This window comes from Mytilus trossulus, unplaced genomic scaffold (assembly GCF_036588685.1).
Source record: "Mytilus trossulus isolate FHL-02 unplaced genomic scaffold, PNRI_Mtr1.1.1.hap1 h1tg000138l__unscaffolded, whole genome shotgun sequence".
Classification (NCBI taxonomy): domain Eukaryota; kingdom Metazoa; phylum Mollusca; class Bivalvia; order Mytilida; family Mytilidae; genus Mytilus; species Mytilus trossulus.
This window is the reverse complement of record NW_026963302.1, coordinates 1,163,953-1,187,746: the sequence shown is the minus strand read 5'-3', so window position 1 is coordinate 1,187,746 and position 23,794 is coordinate 1,163,953. Positions and strand designations below refer to the sequence as shown.

The 23,794-nt window shown below is 34.2% G+C and overlaps 1 protein-coding gene across 4 annotated transcripts in view; it reads left to right on the top strand.

Annotated features, from left to right (window-relative positions):
* Window positions 1-23,794, top strand: part of LOC134700386 (multiple PDZ domain protein-like) — a 157,490-nt gene that overhangs the window by 108,288 nt on the left and 25,408 nt on the right. For all 4 annotated transcript variants that reach the window (XM_063561770.1, XM_063561769.1, XM_063561771.1 and 1 more), the window contains 2 exons: window positions 16,142-16,338; window positions 17,363-17,457. In XM_063561770.1, coding sequence (XP_063417840.1) covers window positions 16,142-16,338; window positions 17,363-17,457 — 292 coding nt within the window. The remainder of the gene's footprint in view (window positions 1-16,141; window positions 16,339-17,362; window positions 17,458-23,794) is intronic.

The following is a 23,794-nucleotide window of genomic DNA, read 5'->3' as shown; positions in this document are numbered from 1 at the left end:
CTATATTTGAAATTACACTTATTTTCATATTTTTTTCCTTTGAAAAATGTTGAAAGGACTCATATGCAAGCCGTACAGAATGATGTTTAAAAGGCACCTGGTATATATGTTACTACTTTGGTTCTAATGAAAAATTATTTTTGATGTGTGAGTATAATCATTTAGGCTCTAATGATCCTCCAGTTTGATGTAAAAGGTAGCAACAGGGTATTTGGTTGCTTTTTTTTTTTAAGAAATTGAAAAAATGCTGATCTTCTATGAAGTGCTTTTCTGTACTTCATGATTTTGCCTCACGAAAAATTGTTGCCTTATGCATGTGGTTTGTCAAAACTATGTAGGTACCCCAGCCCAACTTCTTAAACTTGTCAATGTGTCATGCTCCTGATACTGTAGATCAGTTGCAGGTTCTGGGGACAGTAAAACTTGTATAATGCCTGATCCTTTCAAAAATCCTGAATCCATTCCTATAGATGCCTTAGGTACTAGAGCACTTCATAAGTTTGAAGTCATTAATAATCGTTTGTAGAATCTGTTATCTATTGAACTGTAAACTAAACCTTTCTTTTCTGAATCAGATCCAGAAATAATAGAGGACAAACAGTGATGTCTTGATTATAAATATTTATACAAGAATTGAGAAGGTTTACACTGACGGAAAAACAAGTTTATAAACATGTACATTCTGTAAGGATTCCGTAAACATTGCACTACAATACCCAATCAATAGTAATCATAGAAAATATGAAGTGCTCAGATTTCACTGGTCTGTATGCTGATCAACAATTGTATGCAGTCTAGCTGCGTTTATCCGCTCAAATCAGGAAGAATTTTAAAAATCTGTTGCATGATATGGAATTAAAAACATCTCTCTCTCTCTTAATTTGATTGAATGTTATCCAAACACCCACCCAAAATCAGTGATCTTGAAATGTTTCTAAGGTTTAATGGGGAAAACGTTGAAAATGTTGAACAGCTTGTGTTTAATTAATTACATCCTTGATTTCAATAGCTTAAAATTATGATTATATTGACAGACATCAACAGTATATCCTCAATATCCCAGGAATTTCATAAAACGCCAGGAAAAATTGTATGATTGGATAAAAGTTTATATTGTGAGGGAGGGAGAACAGATCAATAAGCCATCATATATACTATGTGATCTTGGCGTTTATCACATGTAAAGATGGAATTGCGTGACAAAGATTTCATTCACACTCTGATTTTATGTAATGAAGAGTCGTTAATCATTACATGCCTGTAGCTTGTTAATCCAACACTTGCTTCACGATATGTGCCATGTTTCGTCGAAAAATTATTATTGAAAATTGTGGATTATGTTTTATAACATTGTGTCTAGTTTAATAGTATGTGTTTGTGTTTTTATTTTAAAATGGAAGTAGATTTGATTCTGTGAATGAACTTTCATTTTGATCAAAGTCCAACAGGTAATACTTATTTTGAATTTTTCTTCTTTTCTATTTTAATTTTTTTCTACCTGCAGCAGGTTATAGTTATTGATAGAAAAAAATACATAAATTAAATTTTATGACTTTTGACTCTTTATTGAACATAATTATTTGAATGTTTGACAACAAATTATGTGAATATTTCACAAACTTTTGACTTTAATGATATTTTAATTTTCCAAACTTACAAAAATTTGTATATTTAATAAAAATATTGCTTTGACATTCAAAAGTGAAAGAAAATATGTTGTTAAACATTCTAGAAGGGTTGTCAAACTTTAAAATGCCATTATGATGATAGTAACAACTGGTAGATTTTTAAAGTCCAGCAGCAAATATTTAAAAGTAAATTAGGGATGATACCCTGCCAAGACAGATTTTAATATGCTAGCTCATTAATTCTGAGTTGTCTTCCATTTGTATCAATAGTAGCTGTACTGTTGCCATTATGTACATAAATTTGATAAAAAACACTTTGGTTTCAGAAGTTGGTAGAATATTATGCTCAGAATCTTTCGTATCTTGAATTTGAGAGGTTATTGCAAAAATTTTGAAAGATCAATTATCCAAAATTGAAATTAAAACTTTTTGATGATGACCCAACTGCTAACAGCATAATCCATGCTGGACTAAAAATTGGGAAAAGTAATAAAATATATATGTATTCTTTATGGAATGGTATATATTCATATAAAAATATGGGTAATTGATCAATATGATTGAAAATCTGAATGTTCTTCTTTTATTCCCTCACTTCTTTCAACTGTTTGTCCTGTTATCAGCTCAAAAGGCTTTAGCATTGTTTGACACAGGAATGGAGTAAGGTCTCATAAAATAGGCTGTACTAAATCACAAATAAAAAGCTGGCATTTTAGATACAAAAGTAATTTGGAATATCCCCTAAGTGACTAAGTAATGTAGGTACTAATTGGTATATATACACATGTATATAATCTACCTTTAACATTTATAGTCTATTATCACCATGGTATAATTGAATGTCTCACCACGGCAGACATTTAGTAAAAAACATCCTTGTGTTTTTAACTACTCTGCTATGTAAAGAAATTTGTCAGATACTGGGTTAAAATGTACTGTTAATTCCAAAGATACTAATTATTGCTAACTTTGATGGGTTTTGGGGTTGTTTCCTGTTTTGTCTTTTGTATCTTAATCACTGTGTAGGAAGTTAGAAACCGGTTTAACACCCCAAACTAATAAAAAAAGGTAATATTCACAGAATTTTAAGATTTTATAAGATATGTTCAAATGAAATCATACATGGTTTATGTTGAGGTCTTTTCAAATGCATTTCCCAAAATGTTACTTTATGTCAAGTTGAGCAAAGTTCAAAAAGTATTGCATAAAAATTCTGTACACTCAAACTGTTGTCACAATTGGCCCGAAAACACATTTATTTCATAGTGCATTTCTTTTAGACAATAAATTCAAATTAAAAAAATCTCACCTGCTCTATCTCAAAACGATTTTTATAGTGTAGTGTACTACCAGTGAGACAAATAATATCAAAATTATAGAAACTTCTACCAGCTCTAACTATAAATATTGACAATTCTGTAATATTGGGGTGTAAAATTCAGTTTGACAGATTCAAACATGATCAAATTTTATCTTTTTGAACTGGACCCTGCTATTGACAGGTGCGTTTGACTGTGACCTTAATTGACTAGGATTGAGAAGCTTTCTGCCAAAGAAATAGTTTACTCTAGGCATTCAGTCTTTTTACCCCCAACAATCCCTGACAGTCAGGGAATAGCTAAGAGTACTGACTCATAAAATAAAATTGAGAATGGATATGGGGAATGTGTCAAAGAGACAACAACCTGACCAAATAAAAAAAAACCAGCAGAAGGTCACCAACAGGTCTTCAATGTAGCGAGAAATTCCCGCACCCAGAGGCTTCCTTCAGCTGGCCCCTAAACAAATATATACTAGTTCAGTGATAATGAACGCCATACTTATCAGTCTTTTTACCCCCAACAATCCCTGACAGTCAGGGAATAGGTAAGAGTACTGACTCAGTCTTTTTACCCCCAACAATCCCTGACAGTCAGGGAATAGGTAAGAGTACTGACTCAGTCTTTTTACCCCCAACAATCTCTGACAGTCAGGGAATACCTAAGAGTCCTGACTCAGTCTTTTTACCCCCAACAATCCCTGACAGTCAGGGAATAGCTAAGAGTACTGACTCAGTCTTTTTACCCCCAACAATCCCTGACAGTCAGGGAATAGGTAAGAGTACTGACTCAAGTCTTTTTACCCCCAACAATCCCTGACATTCAGGGAATAGGTAAGAGTACTGACTCAGTCTTTTTACCCCCAACAATCCCCGACAGTCAGGGAATAGCTAAGAGTACTGACTCAGTCTTTTTACCCCCAACAATCCCTGACAGTCAGGGAATAGGTAAGAGTACTGACTCAATCTTTTTACCCCCAACAATCCCTGACAGTCAGGGAATAGCTAAGAGTCCTGACTCAGTCTTTTTACCCCCAACAATCCCTGACAGTCATGGAGTAGCTAAGAGTACTGAAAATGGTGTTAAATACCAGCAATCAATCATTTATCAAAACAGAATAGAAATTAGAGAAATGTCAAATTCTTGTAAGAGAAGCATGCATGGACTTAGGATCTATATTGTAAAAAGATCGACTGTGATCACAAGTATTTTAATTTGAAGATGTTTAAATTGGATTGGACTAAATTACATCAATTTTCATTCAAACTCAGTAGATTATGTTGCCATATTTATTATTAATCTCACAATATTACATATGGAATATTCAATTGACTATAAAACTAGAATTAAAGGAAGTTTTATATTAGATCTACACATTTAAAGTGAAATTAAATTTCTGCAGTATACTATAGAAAACAAATACAAAATGCAAATATGAAAAGATAGTAGTCATAGTATATTTTCTGTGCTGTATCCCAAGCATGCACTCAGGGGCAGATCCAGCCATTTATAAAAGGGGTTCCTAACCCAGCATATAAGGGGGATCCAACTAAATGTCCCCACTCAAATGCATTTATTGTGAGAAAAAAAGGGGGTTCCAACAGCCGGAACCCTAACCCTGGAATCGTGACTTGCATTTCAATATTTTTTAGTTTATGTTCTTCCTTTCACATATTAAATAAAATGCATTTCAAGGTTTTGAAATGTGGTATATAGGAATTTTTGTCCAAGTTCTTAAAGTCTGTTCACATTTCGTATCCATTAATCTTCCAAAAACAGTGCTGGATATCAGTAAGACATTCTGTGAATCTTTATTTCAAATGGGAGAGAAAAGTTATGAATATATATAAAAATATTGTGGAAACCTGTCCTTGCGGTCATAAAACTTTCTAGTCAATTTTTTGTACTCTTAACTCGGAAAGCAAGCAATCAAGATGCTGGATTTCATGTTTCAAGCATGATTTTTGTGCTCGGAGCACTGAGCAAAGTTTTATGATTTCAATCCCTGCAATGATGCAATGCACCAATTTTTCACATTTTTCACTTTTTCTTTCTATATGCATTGGACTCAATTTGACAGTTTTTATTATGAATTAAATGACCCAATGATTCTTAAATGAAAAATATTAGAGGAATTCAAAGATATTTTAAGGGATAAAGATAAATAAATTTTGACACAGTGTTTATGTTAGAGTTTATGACTTTCATCTACAAGAGTGCAACTGATTTGTAAACTGATTTGTAAACAGTTGCCAAAAACCTTGAGCTACACATTAGTACTCCACTAACTAATAATCTTGATTGGCAGTAACAAATAATTTTAGTTATTCTTTGGTTGTTGAATTTTATTTCATATTTGTTTAAAAGTTCATGCCATTATTGTTTATTTTTTGTTGTCAGAGAACAATATTAAACAAATGTCAAATTAGTAAAATGTAAGGGTATAGTTGCTTTAAGGTTCCAATTTCGAGAAGTGTCAACTTTTCAAACCTCTGAAATCTGAGATTTACTATAGGAATCATTTTCTACCATAGTTTATTGAAGATTTTGAATGATAAATATTACTAATGGTCTAGAGATTCTTTCAATCGAAACCTAAATGAAACCAATTACTAGAAATAAATCATAATTTGGGTAATAAACAAAGGTAATATTGATTTGTAATTGGTCAACCAAACAAATAAGCAAACTTTAATTCATTGTGCCTCGTACACATCCACATGTCATTAGTTAAGCTGTGTAGGATAATATTCTAAAAGCTGAAATGGTTTTAAAACAAGGAATTATTTAAATCTGGAATTATTTTGAATTATGGCAAATTGATAAGGAATTTATGAAGAAAACTAACACAACTATTTAAAGGAGGGTTAGACATGCCTGCATGGCTATTGTTCATGTATCTTTTAATGATATTTCAGTATGCACTAACTGATCATGCTGTTCTTGCATGTCTAACTCTACTTAATTGGGTTAGTTTTTTTCATACATTCCTTATTTTCATAACAAAAAGTAAAATGGAGTATTTAATATTAGTTCATTGTATAAAGTAAAGTTTGGACACAGGATCTAAAAACTTGCAAGAATAAAAAAAATCATATTTCAGAGTTTAGTATGACGTCCATTATCACTGAAATAGTATATATTTTTGTTAAGGGGCTAGGTGAAGCACGCCTCCGGGTGCAGGGGTTTCTCAGTGTTGAAGACCCATTGGTGTATTTCAGCTGTTGTCTGCTCTTTGGTCAGATTGTTGTCACTTTGACACATTCCACTTTGCCATTCTCAATTTTATTGCAGTTTAAGCTCTATGGTACACTATCTATCTTGTTTTCCTTTATTATTATAATGAATTAAAAGTTTTTAATATGCATCAATAAGAAAGCAGCCCAACAAAATTGCCCCTCTAGAAATGTTTTTATCATGGTGGTCCTTGAAGAAAATTTTGCCTCACTATTAATTCTATTGAAAAATACTGAAATTGTGTTAGTCCTTTGCAAAATTTTGGTGGAAAAATCCTAAGGGCTGCCACTTTTTGCGAACTCTGGTTTCTTGATAATGTGTTGATTTGTTGCTCTACTAGTCATTTCCCTAAAAACATATTGATATACTGTGAAGTTTTGTTGATTGCTTTGAAACAATGTCACTGCAAATGATATATAGACTTTTAACTGATTACTTTTTTGTAAACCATTGGGAAATTCAATTTTTCTGTGTGAGCAATTGAAAAAAAATAAAATCACAAAAATACTGAGCTCTAAGGAAAATTTAAAAAGCAAAGTTCCTAATCAAAAGGCAAAATCAAAAGCTGAAACACATCAAACAAATGGATAACAAATGTCATATTCTTAACTTGGTACTGGTAGAAAATGGTAGATTAAACCTGGTTTTAAAGCTAGCTAGACCTCTCTCTTGTATGACAGTAGCATCAAATTCCATTACAAATGTCATATTCTTAACTTGGTATAGGTAGAAAATGGTAGATGAACCTGGTTTTAAAGCTAGCTAGACCTCTCCCTTGTATGACAGTAGCATCAAATTCCATTATATTGACAATGATGTGTGAACAAGAAAAATAGAGAGTTAACAATCTTTATGCTGACTATATTTATAAGGTTGAGATGGATCCTGCAAATGACAGCAACTTTATATGCATTTATACATACAATGACAGCTTTTATTGAAGTTTCTCTAAACAAGTATAGGAAGTGTATTAGTTATAAATGGTCAATGTTGAATGTTTCACAGGTTATTGTTTGGCAACATGTTAATGATGATATTGTTGTTGGAAATATTTGAGGAAGATATAAGTTATACAGTATATAATGTTGAGTATCTGATTTGTTGGAGTGTACTAGAACATGGTACTGCATGCTCTTATGCTCTCATACTGAACTGTGGTCAATAGGGTCAATATGGAAAATGACATATCCTATATATTCAGTATGGTCTGTCATGTTGAGGGTTCATCTGGATTTATACCAAATATCCATATTGGACCTTTACAACCTTTTGTCGTACTACTGTAAATTCAGAAATTATTGCGAGGTTTTTATTATTGCGAAAAATGCAATAATTTAAACTCGCATTTTGAAATATTTTATATGAATTAAACAGGATTTTTCTCAAAATCGTAAAAATTAAAATCGCATTTAAGTCCTAAATGACAAAATCGCAATATTAAATGCACACAATAATTTCTGAATAAACAGTAATTAAGCAGCATTTTTTTTTTGTGCAGAATCATCTAACTTCATAAAAAGATGTAAATTATTGTTTTTCTTTATATATTCATATAATTAAGGGTCATCCTTTTTGTTTTAACAAAAGTATTTCTATCAACAAGGAAAAATGTCAAAGCTGAATATAAATGTTGGACAAGTTTTGTTGTTTTACTTGTGTGGAGGACTCAGAAGAACAATATGGATAATTAGATATTTTTATTTTTTTACTCAGTTTTCATATTATTGTGAATTTGGCTATCAAATTCTCTTGAAAGAGAGAGCAACAGTTCAACCAATCTTCTAAATTGTCATATGAATATTTATGAAATAGCATTTCCGTAACTTAATGTGTTATTTCCAGTATTCAGAGTAGACAAATTTGATTCCTTATTGTATTCATGTTGCTATAATTCATGGAAAAATACAATAATCCAGACAAACAAATGAAAGCGGCTTAAGTGTAGTTATAAATTGTTTGATTGTGAAACATCACGTTAAATGAAGTAAAGCATTGATAAGTTTAATTGTTATTGATCCACTGTGTCAGTTTATTTTCTTACGTGTAGACTGAAATCGTAGGCTTTTGTAGAAACAAGTTTTATGAATTTTATTTTTATTTTCTTTCAAAATGATTAAATCATAAAAGAAAATTTAATTGTTTTAGCTATGCATATTTTATGACAGTTTTATAAGCCGATTATTTGTATTGCATAGGAGCCTGTTATGATTTATAAAGCTTTCTAAGATTGTTCAGCCATTTTGGAGTCACAAAATAAACCACTGCCCGGACATCTGGGGTTCAGTTTTGATCATTCTTTAAATTACTTAATAATAATTGAAACTGCTCAAGACATAACTAATATTTATGCGTTTTGAGACAATACATGTAGTATTGTACTCATAAATTGATTCAGAAGATGCTAAACCATAATTCATTCTTTTATATAAATATTAAGGCCTTTAGTTTTCACATTTGAATTGTTTCGCATTGTTATATCGGGGCCTTTTATAGCTGACTATGCAGTATGGGCGTTGCTCATTGTTGAAGGCCATTCAGTGACCTATAGTTGTTAATGTCTGTGTCATTAGGGACTCTCTTGTGGACAGTTGTCTCATTAGAAATCATACCACATCTTCTTTTTTATATGACAAACAAAAACTCAAGAATCTTGACATGAACTCAAAAGGGTTTATCTAAGTCAGCTATACCGTGTGATGCGTTTTCAGATGGATCACATTAAAAATTCCTGTTTACCGAACACTTGTATGATTTTACACATGATAGCCAAGTTGAAAATTTTTCGTCAAATTTTTCTCAGGAACTACAATACAAGGATTTCTGAATTTGGTTTCAGGGTTTATCTAAGTCAGCTATACCGTGTGATGCGTTTTCAGATTGATCACTTGACAACTTCCTGTTTACCGAACACTTGTATGATTTTACACATGATAGCCAAGTTGAAAATTTTCGTCACATTTTTCTCAGGAACTACAATACAAGGATTTCTGAAATTTGGTTTCAGGGTTTATCTAAGTCAGCTATACCGTGTGATGCGTTTTCAGATGGATCACATTAAAAATTCCTGTTTACCGAACACTTGTATGATTTTACACATGATAGCCAAGTTGAAAATTTTTCGTCAAATTTTTCTCAGGAACTACAATACAAGGATTTCTGAAATTTGGTTTCAGGGTTTATCTAAGTCAGCTATACCGTGTGATGCGTTTTCAGATTGATCACTTGACATCTTCCTGTTTACCGAACACTTGTATGATTTTACACATGATAGCCAAGTTGAAAATTTTCATCACATTTTTCTCAGGAACTACAATACAAGGATTTCTGAAATTTGGTTCAGGATTTATATAAGTCAGCTATACTCTGTGATGCGTTTTCAGGTTCATCACTCGACAACTTCCTGTTTACCGAACACTTGCATATTTTTACACTATTAATATTATCCACTTGCGGCGGGGGTATCATCAGTGAGAAGTAGCTTGCAGTTTCACTTGTTATACTTACAATAGCCAAAAGTGATAATGTTTTTAAGGAAAAAAATCAAAAAAATAATATGAAAACACATCATTTAAACTTTGTATGGTGCTGTGCATACATTTACAGGGTTGTACTGTTGCAACTGATTGACTAACCAAAATAGTTACAATAAAATTGAGAATGGAAATGGGGAATGTGTCAAGGAGACAGCAACCAGACCAAATAGCAGAAAACAGCTGAAGGCCACCAATGGGTCTTCAATACAGTGAGAAAACCCCGAACCCAGAAGTGGGCTCAGCTGACTCTAAAAAAAACATGAGTAATAGTTAAGTGATAATTGAGAATTCAAGAGATCCATTGAAGCTGTAACTTCTTTTTTTTAAATCAGAGGGGAAAATTACTTCTTTTAGGTGCCTTGAAAATGAAGATTGTGAGTTGGATGAAGAGTTGTCTCATTGGCACTTATACCACATCATCTTATTTATATTAAGTGATCAATACAGGCTCTTAAAAAAGTTATTTTAGATTTCACTTGTAACAACTGACAGATGTTTTATGTGCTACATGATTTTCTAATATTGATCATGCAAATCTCTGAAAAAAAGGGTGCGGTTAATTAACGGGTATATGTCATGTAATCCTATTATTTTTCCTGTCATCCAGGATTCATGTGGTGAATTTAATCAATTATTTCAGTGATAAACCCTTTTTAATATTTTTTTAGTTCCATGACAATATTTTATGGGAAGATATGATCGTGATAAAAGTATAATTGAAGGTGTTAAGACATGTGGGAGTGTTGCAAGTATCCTAAGTACATTCCTTGTCAATCAGCCCTGTTTTTCTGAGTGTCTCATTGTCTGTTTATTCCCTGTCTTGTTTCCTTTTCTATCTACATGTCTGTTTTGTGTCCTTGTCTGTCTTTCTTAACACCTGTCGTGTTTCCTTGACTGTTAAAACACCTGTCTTGTTTGTCTAAACACCTGTCTTGTTTTCATATTTTCTTGTCTTGTTTTCCTTTTCTGCCTAAACAACTGGTATGTTTCTCTGTTTGTCTAAACACCTGGCGTGTTTCCTTGTCTGTCTTGACACCTGTCTTGCTTTCTTGTCTGTCTTTACACCTGTCTTGTTTCCTTGTCTGTCTTTACACCTGTCTTGTTTCCTTGTCTGTCTTAACACCTGTCTTGTTTCTCTGTTTGTCTAAACACCTGTCTTTGTTTCCTTGTCTATCTTAACACCTGTCTTGTTTCTCTGTTTGTCTATAAACCTGGTTTTTGTCCTTGTCTTTCTTTAAACCTGTTTTTTTCCTTGTTTGTCTAAACACCAGTTTGTTTTCTTGTCTGTCTAAACACCTGTCTTGTTTCCTTGTCTGTCTATACATCTGGGTTTTTTTCCTTGTCTGTCTTTATATCTGTCTTGTTTTCTTGTCAGTCTAAATGCCTGGATTGTTTCCTTGTCTGTCTAAACACCTATTTTTTTTCTTGTCTGTCTAAATACCTGTCTTGTTTCCTTGTCTGTCTATACATCTGGTTTTTTTTCCTTGTCTGTCTTTATATCTGTCTTGTTTTCTTGTCAGTCTAAATGCCTGGATTGTTTCTCTTTCTGTCTATACACCTGGATCGTTTCCCCGTCTGACTTACATTCTTAACTTATTTTATGCTAATAAGCTTTCTTCGGCAATGGTTGAAATGTATCATCTGTTTATCAGATTGGAAAAAAATGAACTGATATTGCACCTCGAAAATGGATGGAAAAAAATAGAATTAATTTCCATAATAATGCAGCACAATTTCATTTTCTGGTACTTGAACTTAAGTTTGTTTTTACAAATATGCTCTGATAACTGTTTGTCAAGTCATGTATATCTGAAGCTTTAAAGTCTTTTAATGGTAAATGTGATTTTTATGGGGAACTGTCTTAATTGATAGTTTTGAATAAAAAGCTTGTGGAAATTAAACATGACTTAGAAGCATTAAAAAAGATCGATTATCAGATCCAAAAAAAAATCTGAGAACAGTTGTCTCAGATTTCCTGAGTACAAAGAAACTGAACAAAATAGCTTTGTATTATGGCCCTGCAACGAAGTTCTCGGTTACCCTTCTCTGTCATTCTGTCATACAAATCATTATACAGAGGTTTTTTTCTAAATGCCTTCAGATATTGGGCTGATTTTTGGTATGTCAGTTTACCATGATGAGTTACAGATCAAGTTAAAGTTTGGTTTGGCTCTGCTAATTTTTGCTGAAATTACGGACTTTGGACTTGGCTATATGGTATAGGTTTTGGTCATTATTGAAGACAGAACAAAGCATCATTGTTCTTTGGTCTTTGTTATATTGTTACCAATAAATGTCTTCCAATTTGGTAGTCATACCACATTTCTTTATTTTGTTATCAACAAAAAAGATAAAATAACTCAATCATATTTGAAGGTTAAAACAAAAGTTGCAGCAGCTGTTCAAGATGTATATCGTTTAGATATATGATGTAATACTGAGGAGTTTATGATTTATTAAGCTGACATTGCATTCCAATGGTAAAGCCCAAGGTGATTGTGACTGATTGACCAAAATGTATGTTTTATGACTCTCAGTAGATCTAACCTAAATATTTAGACTGATGTAAAATAGATATTATAAAAAAAAATTGGCATGGTATTATGTATAACATTTTTTTTTTTCATCTCAACCTCTGCATGCCTATTAGTCTTGATCAGGGAAATTAAATAAATGGTTGAATGATCAGAGTCTCAAGTTCATATAGTGCTTTGATTCATATTTTTGAAGACCTGGAATAACTAGAGTTTCTGTTTCAAAGATTGCCAATATTGTGTCAGAGGTTGAATGTCCAGGGTCCCTTGTTCATAGATTGCCACTTGTGTGGCAGAGGTGGAATCTTAAGAGCCTCTGCTTCATAAATTTCTATTAGTAGAGCAGAGCTCAAATGATAGGTTATGCTGCAATAATTGTTATTAGTCTGGCAGAGAGTGAATGCCAGAGCCTCTCATTTATAGATTGCCACTTGTGTGGCAGAGGTGGAACTCCTCCCCCTGGATCTGTCACTGAATATGGATTACAATTGTTGATCATTTACATAATCAGATGCAAATGTACTCTACCATAAGTGTGGTAAACCCTGATAATCTAGTAATGTGTACAATCAAACAATCATTTAATACTATGTCTATTATATAAATAGACATTGTAAGCATGTAATAAGAAAGTCTTATTATATAATTAAGATATACAATGATATAAATCCAAGGTCATCATCTATTACAGAGGGATTTGTTATGTTGTTGCAATATAAATATTATAGGTATAATAGACATTGTCTAAGCATGATACCATATCTAGTCAAGGATAAAAATAAAATAAATGTTTTAATGTGATTGCTGAAACCAAAACATTGCAAAACAAATTGTGTAGTCATACAGAAAAGGTTAATCATATAGATGTACTTTTTTTTTAAATGTCTATCAGAATTGATTTTCATGAAATTTAAACCATTTTTAATTTAAAATGTTGCAAACGTTTATTCAATATTCAATTCCAATGATAAAGAAGATAAAAAAAAAAAGGAATACCCTCAAACAGAAAATATTGGCTGGTGATAACATTGGACAAATCTAGATAAATTTTAATCTTTTGTAAGGATGCATTTATTTTAATATCAAGGTCATGTTGGTCGACCTCTAATTTCATAACATCTTGATGTTATATCACAGTCATACAGTTATTACTCAGAACCAATAGTATTATGATCACTATTTTTTTTATACAGCTTTTCATCTTCCAATTATTTTCACCTTTAAATAATTAGCTCATCTAAAGATCTTTATGTAATTTCATTTATGCTTTCATGTGTGATTTTTTTGTCTTCTGTGTGAAGAGCTACAGATGAATTTCTCTTTTTTTGTCTTCTGAGTGAAGAGTTACAGCTGAATTTCTTGTCAGCTTCAGTAGCTCAAGGTCTATTACTACATCAAGATGTGACTTTGATCCATCAGGGAAAAGTATGATTATCTTTGTAATTATTTGATGTTTATCTGGTCTGTTAATTTAATCAGAAAACATAGTGTAAAACTTATCAATTCAGAAGTGAAGAGTGTTTAATGAGGTTTTCTGACAACAGGAAACCACATCTAGCATTTTTTAGCTGAGTATTACTTTTCCAGAAAACGCAGCTTTGAAATACATTTTTTGTATTTCATTTTTGACATCAGATAGTGGGGTGTCTTGCCATAGATGCTTTTTAATTCATTTTCAGGTCATAATATCTCAATTCTATCTATTCCTTGCAGGAAGGTATCAAGATTTTTATACTTTTTTGTTTGACCTTGACCAATTTTAATTCTGATTAAGTTTAACCTTCAGTTGAGTTATGTTTTTAGCAGTGTCTCTCAGATGGCAAAACCTAAATTTCAACATAAGACTTTTGAGTTAATCTGGTATCTCTGTAAAGCACACAATTGTTTGTGGGCTTGCATGAGGACAGAATAATTTGTCTGGGTATGGGGAACTGTAATCTAGGGGATCAGAAAGATAAGTCGAACAAAGCATAATACACTCATGAAATTAAGAAAGGAAATGGGGAATGTGTCAAAGAGACAACACCCGGACCATAGAAAAAAATGCTTATATGAATTTAATGTGATGTCATCCTGATTATGCATGTAATTTTGTCACAAGATATAAGCGCCCATCAATCAATCAATCTAGCTTTTCCCATATTCAGAAATATTCTTGTAATTGCACATTAGGTCCAGGGATCATCTCGTCTGCTTAATTATCTGATCCCCTAATGTAGAAAAACAAAAACAACATTTAATTGCAGTAGTTTTCAAAATGAAAACAGACATGACATCTTTGTACTCTACCAGGATGTAGTTGTATAAGATGACATGATTTATGGTAACATAGCCTGTGCTAATTCCAAGATTCCAAGAATCCATGTGGTGAGACACCGATAGATCTGTGTTAATTTGTGACAACGATTTGTTTTATATTAAATACAAGTTCTAATGAACTGTAGAACATAATTGAATCCTGTTTATTAAGGTCAAACAATATTGTAATCAGGAAGTATTGCATTGTGGGACTTTTATATAACATTTATTAATTGGCTCCTAAATTTGTATTATATATCAGGTCTATTAAAGAAAATGGATAACCTAGAAAAATGCTTTTAGGGCATTTTTTCACTTCTAGTGTATTATTTTTTTTCTACACATATATGTTAAAGTTGAAAGTGCTAAATAAATCCCATGGTGTTTAGAATTTGAGTTGGCTTTTAGTTATACACCCAGGAAAAGTGTTTTAGATAACCCTTATATAACTTACCATGTACTTACAATACTCACAATATTGTTTGAGGTGGTAGTAATAATTTGTGGCTCTTTTAAAGCTTGAGTTGTGGATTTTTCTCCTTGTTGAAGGTCACACAATGACCTATAGTTGGTTACTTCTTCATCACTTGGTCTCTTGTTGATTGGTCACTGGTGGAGAGTGGTCTCTTTGGCAATCTTACCACATCTTCTGATTGGTATATTAAAATAGATATCACTCATCTGATGTCAGTCAAGCCCTTTCCAACAGATTTAACAATTTGTACTAATATGTTGTACTTTGACATCACTGTCTCAGGTTAGTGTAGGGTTACGCACTCAAAAACATGTAAACACTATTACTTTCTTTATGTGCCTATCTCAAAGAAGATGCTTGTAGTCAAGTGTTTTATAGATATTGGAAGATGTGGTGTGAGTGCCAATGAGACAACTCTCCATCCAAATAACAATTTAAAAAGTAAACCATTATAGGTTAAAGTACGGCCTTCAACACGGAGCCTTGGCTCACACTGAACAACAAGCTATAAAGGGCCCCAAAATTACTAGTTTAAAACCATTCAAACGGGAAAACCAACGGTCTAATCTATATAAACAAAACGAGAAACGAGAAACACGTATATATAACATAAACAAACGACAACTACTGTACATCAGATTTCTGACTTAGGACAGGTGCAAACATTTGCAGCGGGATTAAACGTTTTAATGGATCAAAACCTTCTCCCTTTTTCTGAAACAATAGCATAACATCACAACATAGAAAAACATACGATAAAATATCAATTGGCAGACTTAACTCAATCAAAAAACGTATGATTACACAATGAACGAATAAATTAAGTTTATGTTTGTTGTCGTCTGCCATAACTGGTTTTCATTTAATGATATTATCTTAAAACAGACTATGGTTTTCTCTTTTGAATTGTCTCATACTCTAGATTCCCAGGACCTCTTCCAGCTTTTATATACAGTATGGATTTTGCTCTTTGTTGTAGATTATATATTGACCTTTTGTTATTTACATCCTTGTCCTTTGGTCTCTGGTGGATAGTTGTCTCATCGCCAATCAAACCATTTCACCATATTTCTTTATTTATTATTTGCTTACATTTGTGCTGTATTTTTATTTGCAGAGAGAGTTCTCAGAAGATATGGTGACTTAGGAGGTGAAGTTCATTTGGTGGACTTATCAAGAGGAGGCAATGGGTTAGGGATCAGTTTAGCAGGGAACAAGGATCGTAACACGATGAGTGTGTTCGTGGCTGGTATCCAACCAGAAAGTGTGGCAGCTAAGGATGGACGTATTGAAATTGGAGATGAATTATTAGAGGTACCAGTTGAATTCTTAATTTATTCAGGAATAAGAGTTAGTCAAGTTTAGAATGGTAGAGTAAAATAACTCGACTTTACTCTAAATGAAACTTAGAGTAAAGTAAAGTTCTTTTACTCTAAATGAAACTAATTTGTCACCCATTTTCAGAAAACAAGAAAACAGGAATGTGTAACTTTTCAGTTATACCCCATGCTACTAAGTTCTTTAGAGGGAGGATTACTTGTTTTTGACTGATTATTCTGTAAATATAAAAAAAGAAGATGCGGTATGATTGACAATGAGCAAAGCCCATAATGCATAGTCAGGTATAAAAGGCGACAAAAAACAAATGTAAAAAAAGTTATAAGAGAAAACTAACAGCCTAATTTATGTAAAAACAAATATGTTACACATCAACAAATGACAACCACTGAATTACAGGCTCCTGACTTGGGACAGGCACATACATACAGAATATGGCAGGGTTAAACATGTTAGCAGGACATGTAAGAGGGACTTTTTTGCTTCTGAATGCTTACTCATGTAGCCAGTTATTCTAGTACTTTATATTGGATTAGAAACTTACTTTGATATAATAGTCAAATGTAAGCTTAAGGTCCTTTTGATTTTAATTTTGAGGTTATCAAGAAAAAGATTATTTTCAAAGATACAAAATATTGCTGATATAAAGTATAACTTTAAATTCTCTTCAGAAATCATTTTAGGTCATTATAACTGAAACATGGAATAAAAAAGCAATAAAAGTTCAAATCACTTGATCTCAAAACATTATTTTATAAAAACAGACATAAATTGTTAGAAATTACATAAATTCTAGCTGTGTTTAATTAAATTTAAATCAGAGACATATATATTAGTGAAAGTTGAAATAAAACATAAATCAAAAATGAATAAAGCTAACAGATTTTCACTTGATGTAAAACAAATCGTTATTATTGCTTAATTTGTACACTATGTTCAAATTACATTGTTCTTGGTGAGAAAATATTGATTTGAAATATGAATTTGATTATAATTTTAGGTTAATGGGCAGGTGCTATATGGCAGAAGTCATTTGAATGCCTCAGCTATCATCAAAATGGTATCTACTAATGTGGTAAAAATAGTTCTAGTCAGGTAAGGATAGAGAAATAGTGCAAACTAATTTATTTCCATTCATTAAACATTTTCTAGCAGACGTTGCAGAAATCTAGTTTCACAATTTCAACTCTGTTCATGCATTCATAAAAGAAAGGGTGAAAGATTGACAATTGGTTAGTTTACTGTAGTTTTAGCAGAATGATAAGATAGAAGGGAACTCTTAGGCTGAATAACACCCTCCAAGCTCTGTAGGCAATAACATCCTTCAAAATCTGTAGGCAATAGCATCCCTCAAAATCTGTAGGCAATAACACCCTCCAAGCTCTGTAGGCAATAACACAATAACATCCCTCAAAATCTGTAGGCAATAGCATCCCTCAAAATCTGTAGGCAATAACACCCTCCAAGCTCTGTAGGCAATAACACAATAACATCCCTCAAAATCTGTAGGCAATAACACCCTCCAAGCTCTGTAGGCAATAACACCCTTTAAAATCTGTAGGAAATAACATCCTTCAAACTCTGTAGGCAATAACATCCCTCAAACTCTGTTGGCAATAACATCCTTTAAAATCTGTAGGAAATAACATCCTTCAAACTCTGTAGGCAATAACATCCTTCAAACTCTGTAGGCAATAGCATCCCTCAAAATCTGTAGGCAATAACACCCTCCAAGCTCTGTAGGCAATAACATCCCTCAAAATCTGTAGGCAATAACACCCTCCAAGCTCTGTAGGCAATAACATCCCTCAAAATCTGTAGGCAATAACACCCTCCAAGCTCTGTAGGCAATAACATCCCTCAAAATCTGTAGGCAATAACACCCTCCAAGCTCTGTAGGCAATAACATCCCTCAAAATCTGTAGGAAATAACACCCTCCAAGCTCTGTAGGCAATAGCATCCCTCAAAATCTGTAGGCAATGACACCCTCCAAGCTCTGTAGGCAATAACATCCCTCAAACTCTGTTGGCAATAACACCCTCCAAGCTCTGTAGGCAATAACATCCCTCAAAATCTGTAGGCAATAACACCCTCCAAGCTCTGTAGGCAATAACATCCCTCAAACTCTGTTGGCAATAACATCCTTTAAAATCTGTAGGAAATAACATCCTTCAAACTCTGTAGGCAATAACATACTTCAAACTCTGTTGGCAATAACATCCCTCAAACTCTGTAGGCAATAACATCCCTCAAACTCTGTTGGCAATAACATCCCTCAAACTCTGTAGGCAATAACATCCCTCAAACTCTGTAGGCAATGACACCCTTCAAACTCTATAGGCAATGATATCCTTCAAACTATAGGCAATGACATCCCTCAAACTCTGTAGGCAATAACATCCCTCAAACTCTGTAGGCAATAACATCCCTCAAACTCTAGGCAATAACATCCCTCAAACTCTGTAGGCAATAACACAATAACATCCTTCAAACTCTGTAGGCAATGCATCCTTCAAACTCTGTAGGCAATGACATCCTTCAAACTCTGTAGGCAATGACATCCTTCAAACGCTGTAGGCAATGACATCCTTCAAACTCTGTAGGCAATAACACAATAACAACCTTCATACTCTGTAGGCAATGACATCCTTCAAACTCTGTAGGCAATGACATCCTTCAAACTCTGTAGGCAATGACATCCTTCAAACACTGTAGGCAATAACATCCTTCAAACGCTGTAGGCAATAACATCCCTCAAACTCTGTAGGCAATAACATCCTTCAAACTCTGTAGGCAATGACATCCTTCAAACGCTGTAGGCAATAACATCCTTCAAACTCTGTAGGCAATGACATCCTTCAAACTCTGTAGGCAATGACATCCTTCAAACTCTGTAGGCAATGACATCCTTCAAACTCTGTAGGCAATGACATCCTTCAAACACTGTAGGCAATGACATCCTTCAAACTCTGTAAGCAATGACATCCTTCAAACGCTGTAGGCAATAACACAATAACATCCTTCAAACTCTGTAGGCAATAACACAATAACATCCTTCAAACTCTGTAGGCAATGACATCCTTCAAACACTGTAGGCAATAACACAATAACATCCTTCAAGCTCTGTAGGCAATAACACAATAACATCCTTCAAAATCTGTAGGCAATAACTCAATAACATCCTTCAAACTTTGTAGGCAATAACACAATAACATCCCTCAAACTCTGTAGGCAATAACATCCCTCAAACTCTTTAGGCAATAACATCCCTCAAACTCTGTAGCCATTAACATCCCTCAAACTCTTTAGGCAATAACATCCCTCAAACTATGTAGGCAATAACACTATAACATCCTTCAAACTCTGTAGGCAATAACATCATTCAAACTCTGTAGGCAATGACACCCTTCAAAATCTGTATGCAATAACATCCTTCAAACTCTGTAGGCAATAACATCCTTCAAACTATAGGCAATGACATCCCTCAAACTCTGTAGGCAATAACATCCTTCAATCTCTATAGGCAATAACATCCCTCAAAATCTGTAGGCAATAACATCCCTCAAACTCTGTAGGCAATAACATCCCTCAAACTCTGTAGGCAATAACACAATAATATCCTTCAAACTCTGTAGGCAATAACATCATTCAAACTCTGTAGGCAATGACATCCTTCAAAATATGTAGGCAATAACATCCTTCAAACTCTGTAGGCAATAACATCTTTCAAACTATAGGCAATGACATCCCTCAAACAATGTAGGCAATAACATCCTTCAAACTCTGTAGGCAATAACATCCCTCAAACTCTGTTGGCAATAACATCCTTCAAACTCTGTAGGCAATGACACCCTTCAAACTCTGTAGGCAATAACATCCTTCAAACTATAGGCAAAAACATCCCTCAAACTCTGTAGGCAATAACATCCCTCAAACTCTGTAGGCAATAACATCCTTCAAACTCTGTAGGCAATAACATTCTTCAAACTCTGTAGGCAATAACATCCTTCAAACTATAGGCAATGACATCCCTCAAACTATGTAGGCAATAACATCCCTCAAACTCTGTAGGCAATAACATCCCTCAAACTCTGTAGGCAATAACATCCCTCAAACTCTGTAGGCAATAACATCCCTCAAACTCTGTTGGCAATAACATCCTTCAAACTCTGTAGGCAATGACACCCTTCAAACTCTGTAGGCAATAACATCCTTCAAACTATAGGCAATAACATCCCTCAAACTCTGTAGGCAATGACATCCCTCAAACTCTGTAGGCAATAACATCCTTCAAACTATAGGCAATAACATCCCTCAAAACTCTGTAGGCAATAACATCCTTCAAACTCTGTAGGCAATGACATCCCTCAAGCTCTGTTGGCAATAACATCCCTCAAACTCTGTAGGCAATAACATCCCTCAAACTCTGTAGGCAATGACATCCTTCAAACTCTATAGGCAATAACATCCCTCAAGCTTTGTTGGCAATAACATCCCTCAAACTCTGTAGGCAATAACATCCCTCAAACTCTGTAGGCAATAACATCCTTCAAACTCTGTAGGCAATGACATCCCTCAAGCTCTGTTGGCAATAACATCCCTCAAACTCTGTAGGCAATAACATCCCTCAAACTCTGTAGGCAATGACATCCTTCAAACTCTGTAGGCAATGACATCCTTCAAGCTTTGTAGGCAATGACATCCTTCAAAATCTGTAGGCAATAACATCCTTCAAATCTATAGGCAATAACGTCCTTTAAAATCTGTAGGCAATAACATCCTTCAAACTGTGAAGGCAATAACATCCTTCAAACTGTGTAGGCAATAACATCCTTCAAACTCTGTAGGCAATGACACAATAACATCCTTCAAACTCTGTAGGCAATGACATCCCTCAAGCTTTGTAGGAAATGACATCCTTCAAACTTTGTAGGCAATAACATCCCTCAAGCTTTGTAGGCAATAACATCCTTCAAACTCTGTAGGCAATAACATCCTTTAAACTCTGTAAACAAAAACATCCCTCAAACTTTAAAGGGAATAACATCCTTTAAACTCAATATGCAATGACATCCTTCAAACTCTGTAGGCAGTTACACAATAACATCCTTCAAACTCTGTTGGCAATAACATCCCTCAAACTCTGTAGGCAATAACACAATAACATCCCTCAAACTCTGTAGGCAATAACACAATAACATCCCTCAAACGCTGTAGGCAATAACACAATAACATCCTTCAAACTCTGTAGGCAATGACACAATAACATCCTTCAAACTCTGTAGGCAATGACATCCCTCAAGCTTTGTAGGAAATGACATCCTTCAAACTTTGTAGGCAATAACATCCCTCAAGCTTTGTAGGCAATAACATCCTTCAAACTCTGTAGGCAATAACATCCTTTAAACTCTGTAAACAAAAACATCCCTCAAACTTTAAAGGGAATAACATCCTTTAAACTCAATATGCAATGACATCCTTCAAACTCTGTAGGCAGTTACACAATAACATCCTTCAAACTCTGTTGGCAATAACATCCCTCAAACTCTGTAGGCAATGACATCCTTCAAACGCTGTAGGCAATAACATCCTTCAAACTCTGTAGGCAATAACATTCTTCAAACTCTGTAGGCAATAACATCCCTCAAACTATGTAGGCAATAACATCCCTCAAACTCTGTAGGCAATAACATCCCTCAAACTCTGTAGGCAATAACATCCCTCAAACTCTGTAGGCAATAACATCCCTCAAACTCTGTTGGCAATAACATCCTTCAAACTCTGTAGGCAATGACACCCTTCAAACTCTGTAGGCAATAACATCCTTCAAACTATAGGCAATAACATCCCTCAAACTCTGTATGCAATGACATCCTTCAAACTCTGTAGGCAGTTACACAATAACATCCTTCAAACTCTGTTGGCAATAACATCCCTCAAACTCTGTAGGCAATAACACAATAACATCCCTCAAACTCTGTAGGCAATAACACAATAACATCCTTCAAACTCTGTAGGCAATGACACAATAACATCCTTCAAACTATAGGCAATAACATCCCTCAAACTCTGTAGGCAATAACATCCCTCAAACTCTGTAGGCAATAACATCCTTCAAACTCTGTAGGCAATAACATTCTTCAAACTCTGTAGGCAATAACATCCTTCAAACTATAGGCAATGACATCCCTCAAACTATGTAGGCAATAACATCCCTCAAACTCTGTAGGCAATAACATCCCTCAAACTCTGTAGGCAATAACATCCCTCAAACTCTGTAGGCAATAACATCCCTCAAACTCTGTTGGCAATAACATCCTTCAAACTCTGTAGGCAATGACACCCTTCAAACTCTGTAGGCAATAACATCCTTCAAACTATAGGCAATAACATCCCTCAAACTCTGTAGGCAATGACATCCCTCAAACTCTGTAGGCAATAACATCCTTCAAACTCTGTAGGCAATAACATCCTTCAAACTATAGGCAATAACATCCCTCAAAACTCTGTAGGCAATAACATCCTTCAAACTCTGTAGGCAATGACATCCCTCAAGCTCTGTTGGCAATAACATCCCTCAAACTATGTAGGCAATAACATCCCTCAAACTCTGTAGGCAATGACATCCTTCAAACTCTATAGGCAATAACATCCCTCAAGCTTTGTTGGCAATAACATCCCTCAAACTCTGTAGGCAATAACATCCCTCAAACTCTGTAGGCAATAACATCCTTCAAACTCTGTAGGCAATGACATCCCTCAAGCTCTGTTGGCAATAACATCCCTCAAACTCTGTAGGCAATAACATCCCTCAAACTCTGTAGGCAATGACATCCTTCAAACTCTGTAGGCAATGACATCCTTCAAGCTTTGTAGGCAATGACATCCTTCAAAATCTGTAGGCAATAACATCCTTCAAATCTATAGGCAATAACGTCCTTTAAAATCTGTAGGCAATAACATCCTTCAAACTGTGAAGGCAATAACATCCTTCAAACTGTGTAGGCAATAACATCCTTCAAACTCTGTAGGCAATGACACAATAACATCCTTCAAACTCTGTAGGCAATGACATCCCTCAAGCTTTGTAGGAAATGACATCCTTCAAACTTTGTAGGCAATAACATCCCTCAAGCTTTGTAGGCAATAACATCCTTCAATCTGTAGGCAATAACATCCTTTAAACTCTGTAAACAAAAACATCCCTCAAACTTTAAAGGGAATAACATCCTTTAAACTCAATATGCAATGACATCCTTCAAACTCTGTAGGCAGTTACACAATAACATCCTTCAAACTCTGTTGGCAATAACATCCCTCAAACTCTGTAGGCAATAACACAATAACATCCCTCAAACTCTGTAGGCAATAACACAATAACATCCCTCAAACGCTGTAGGCAATAACACAATAACATCCTTCAAACTCTGT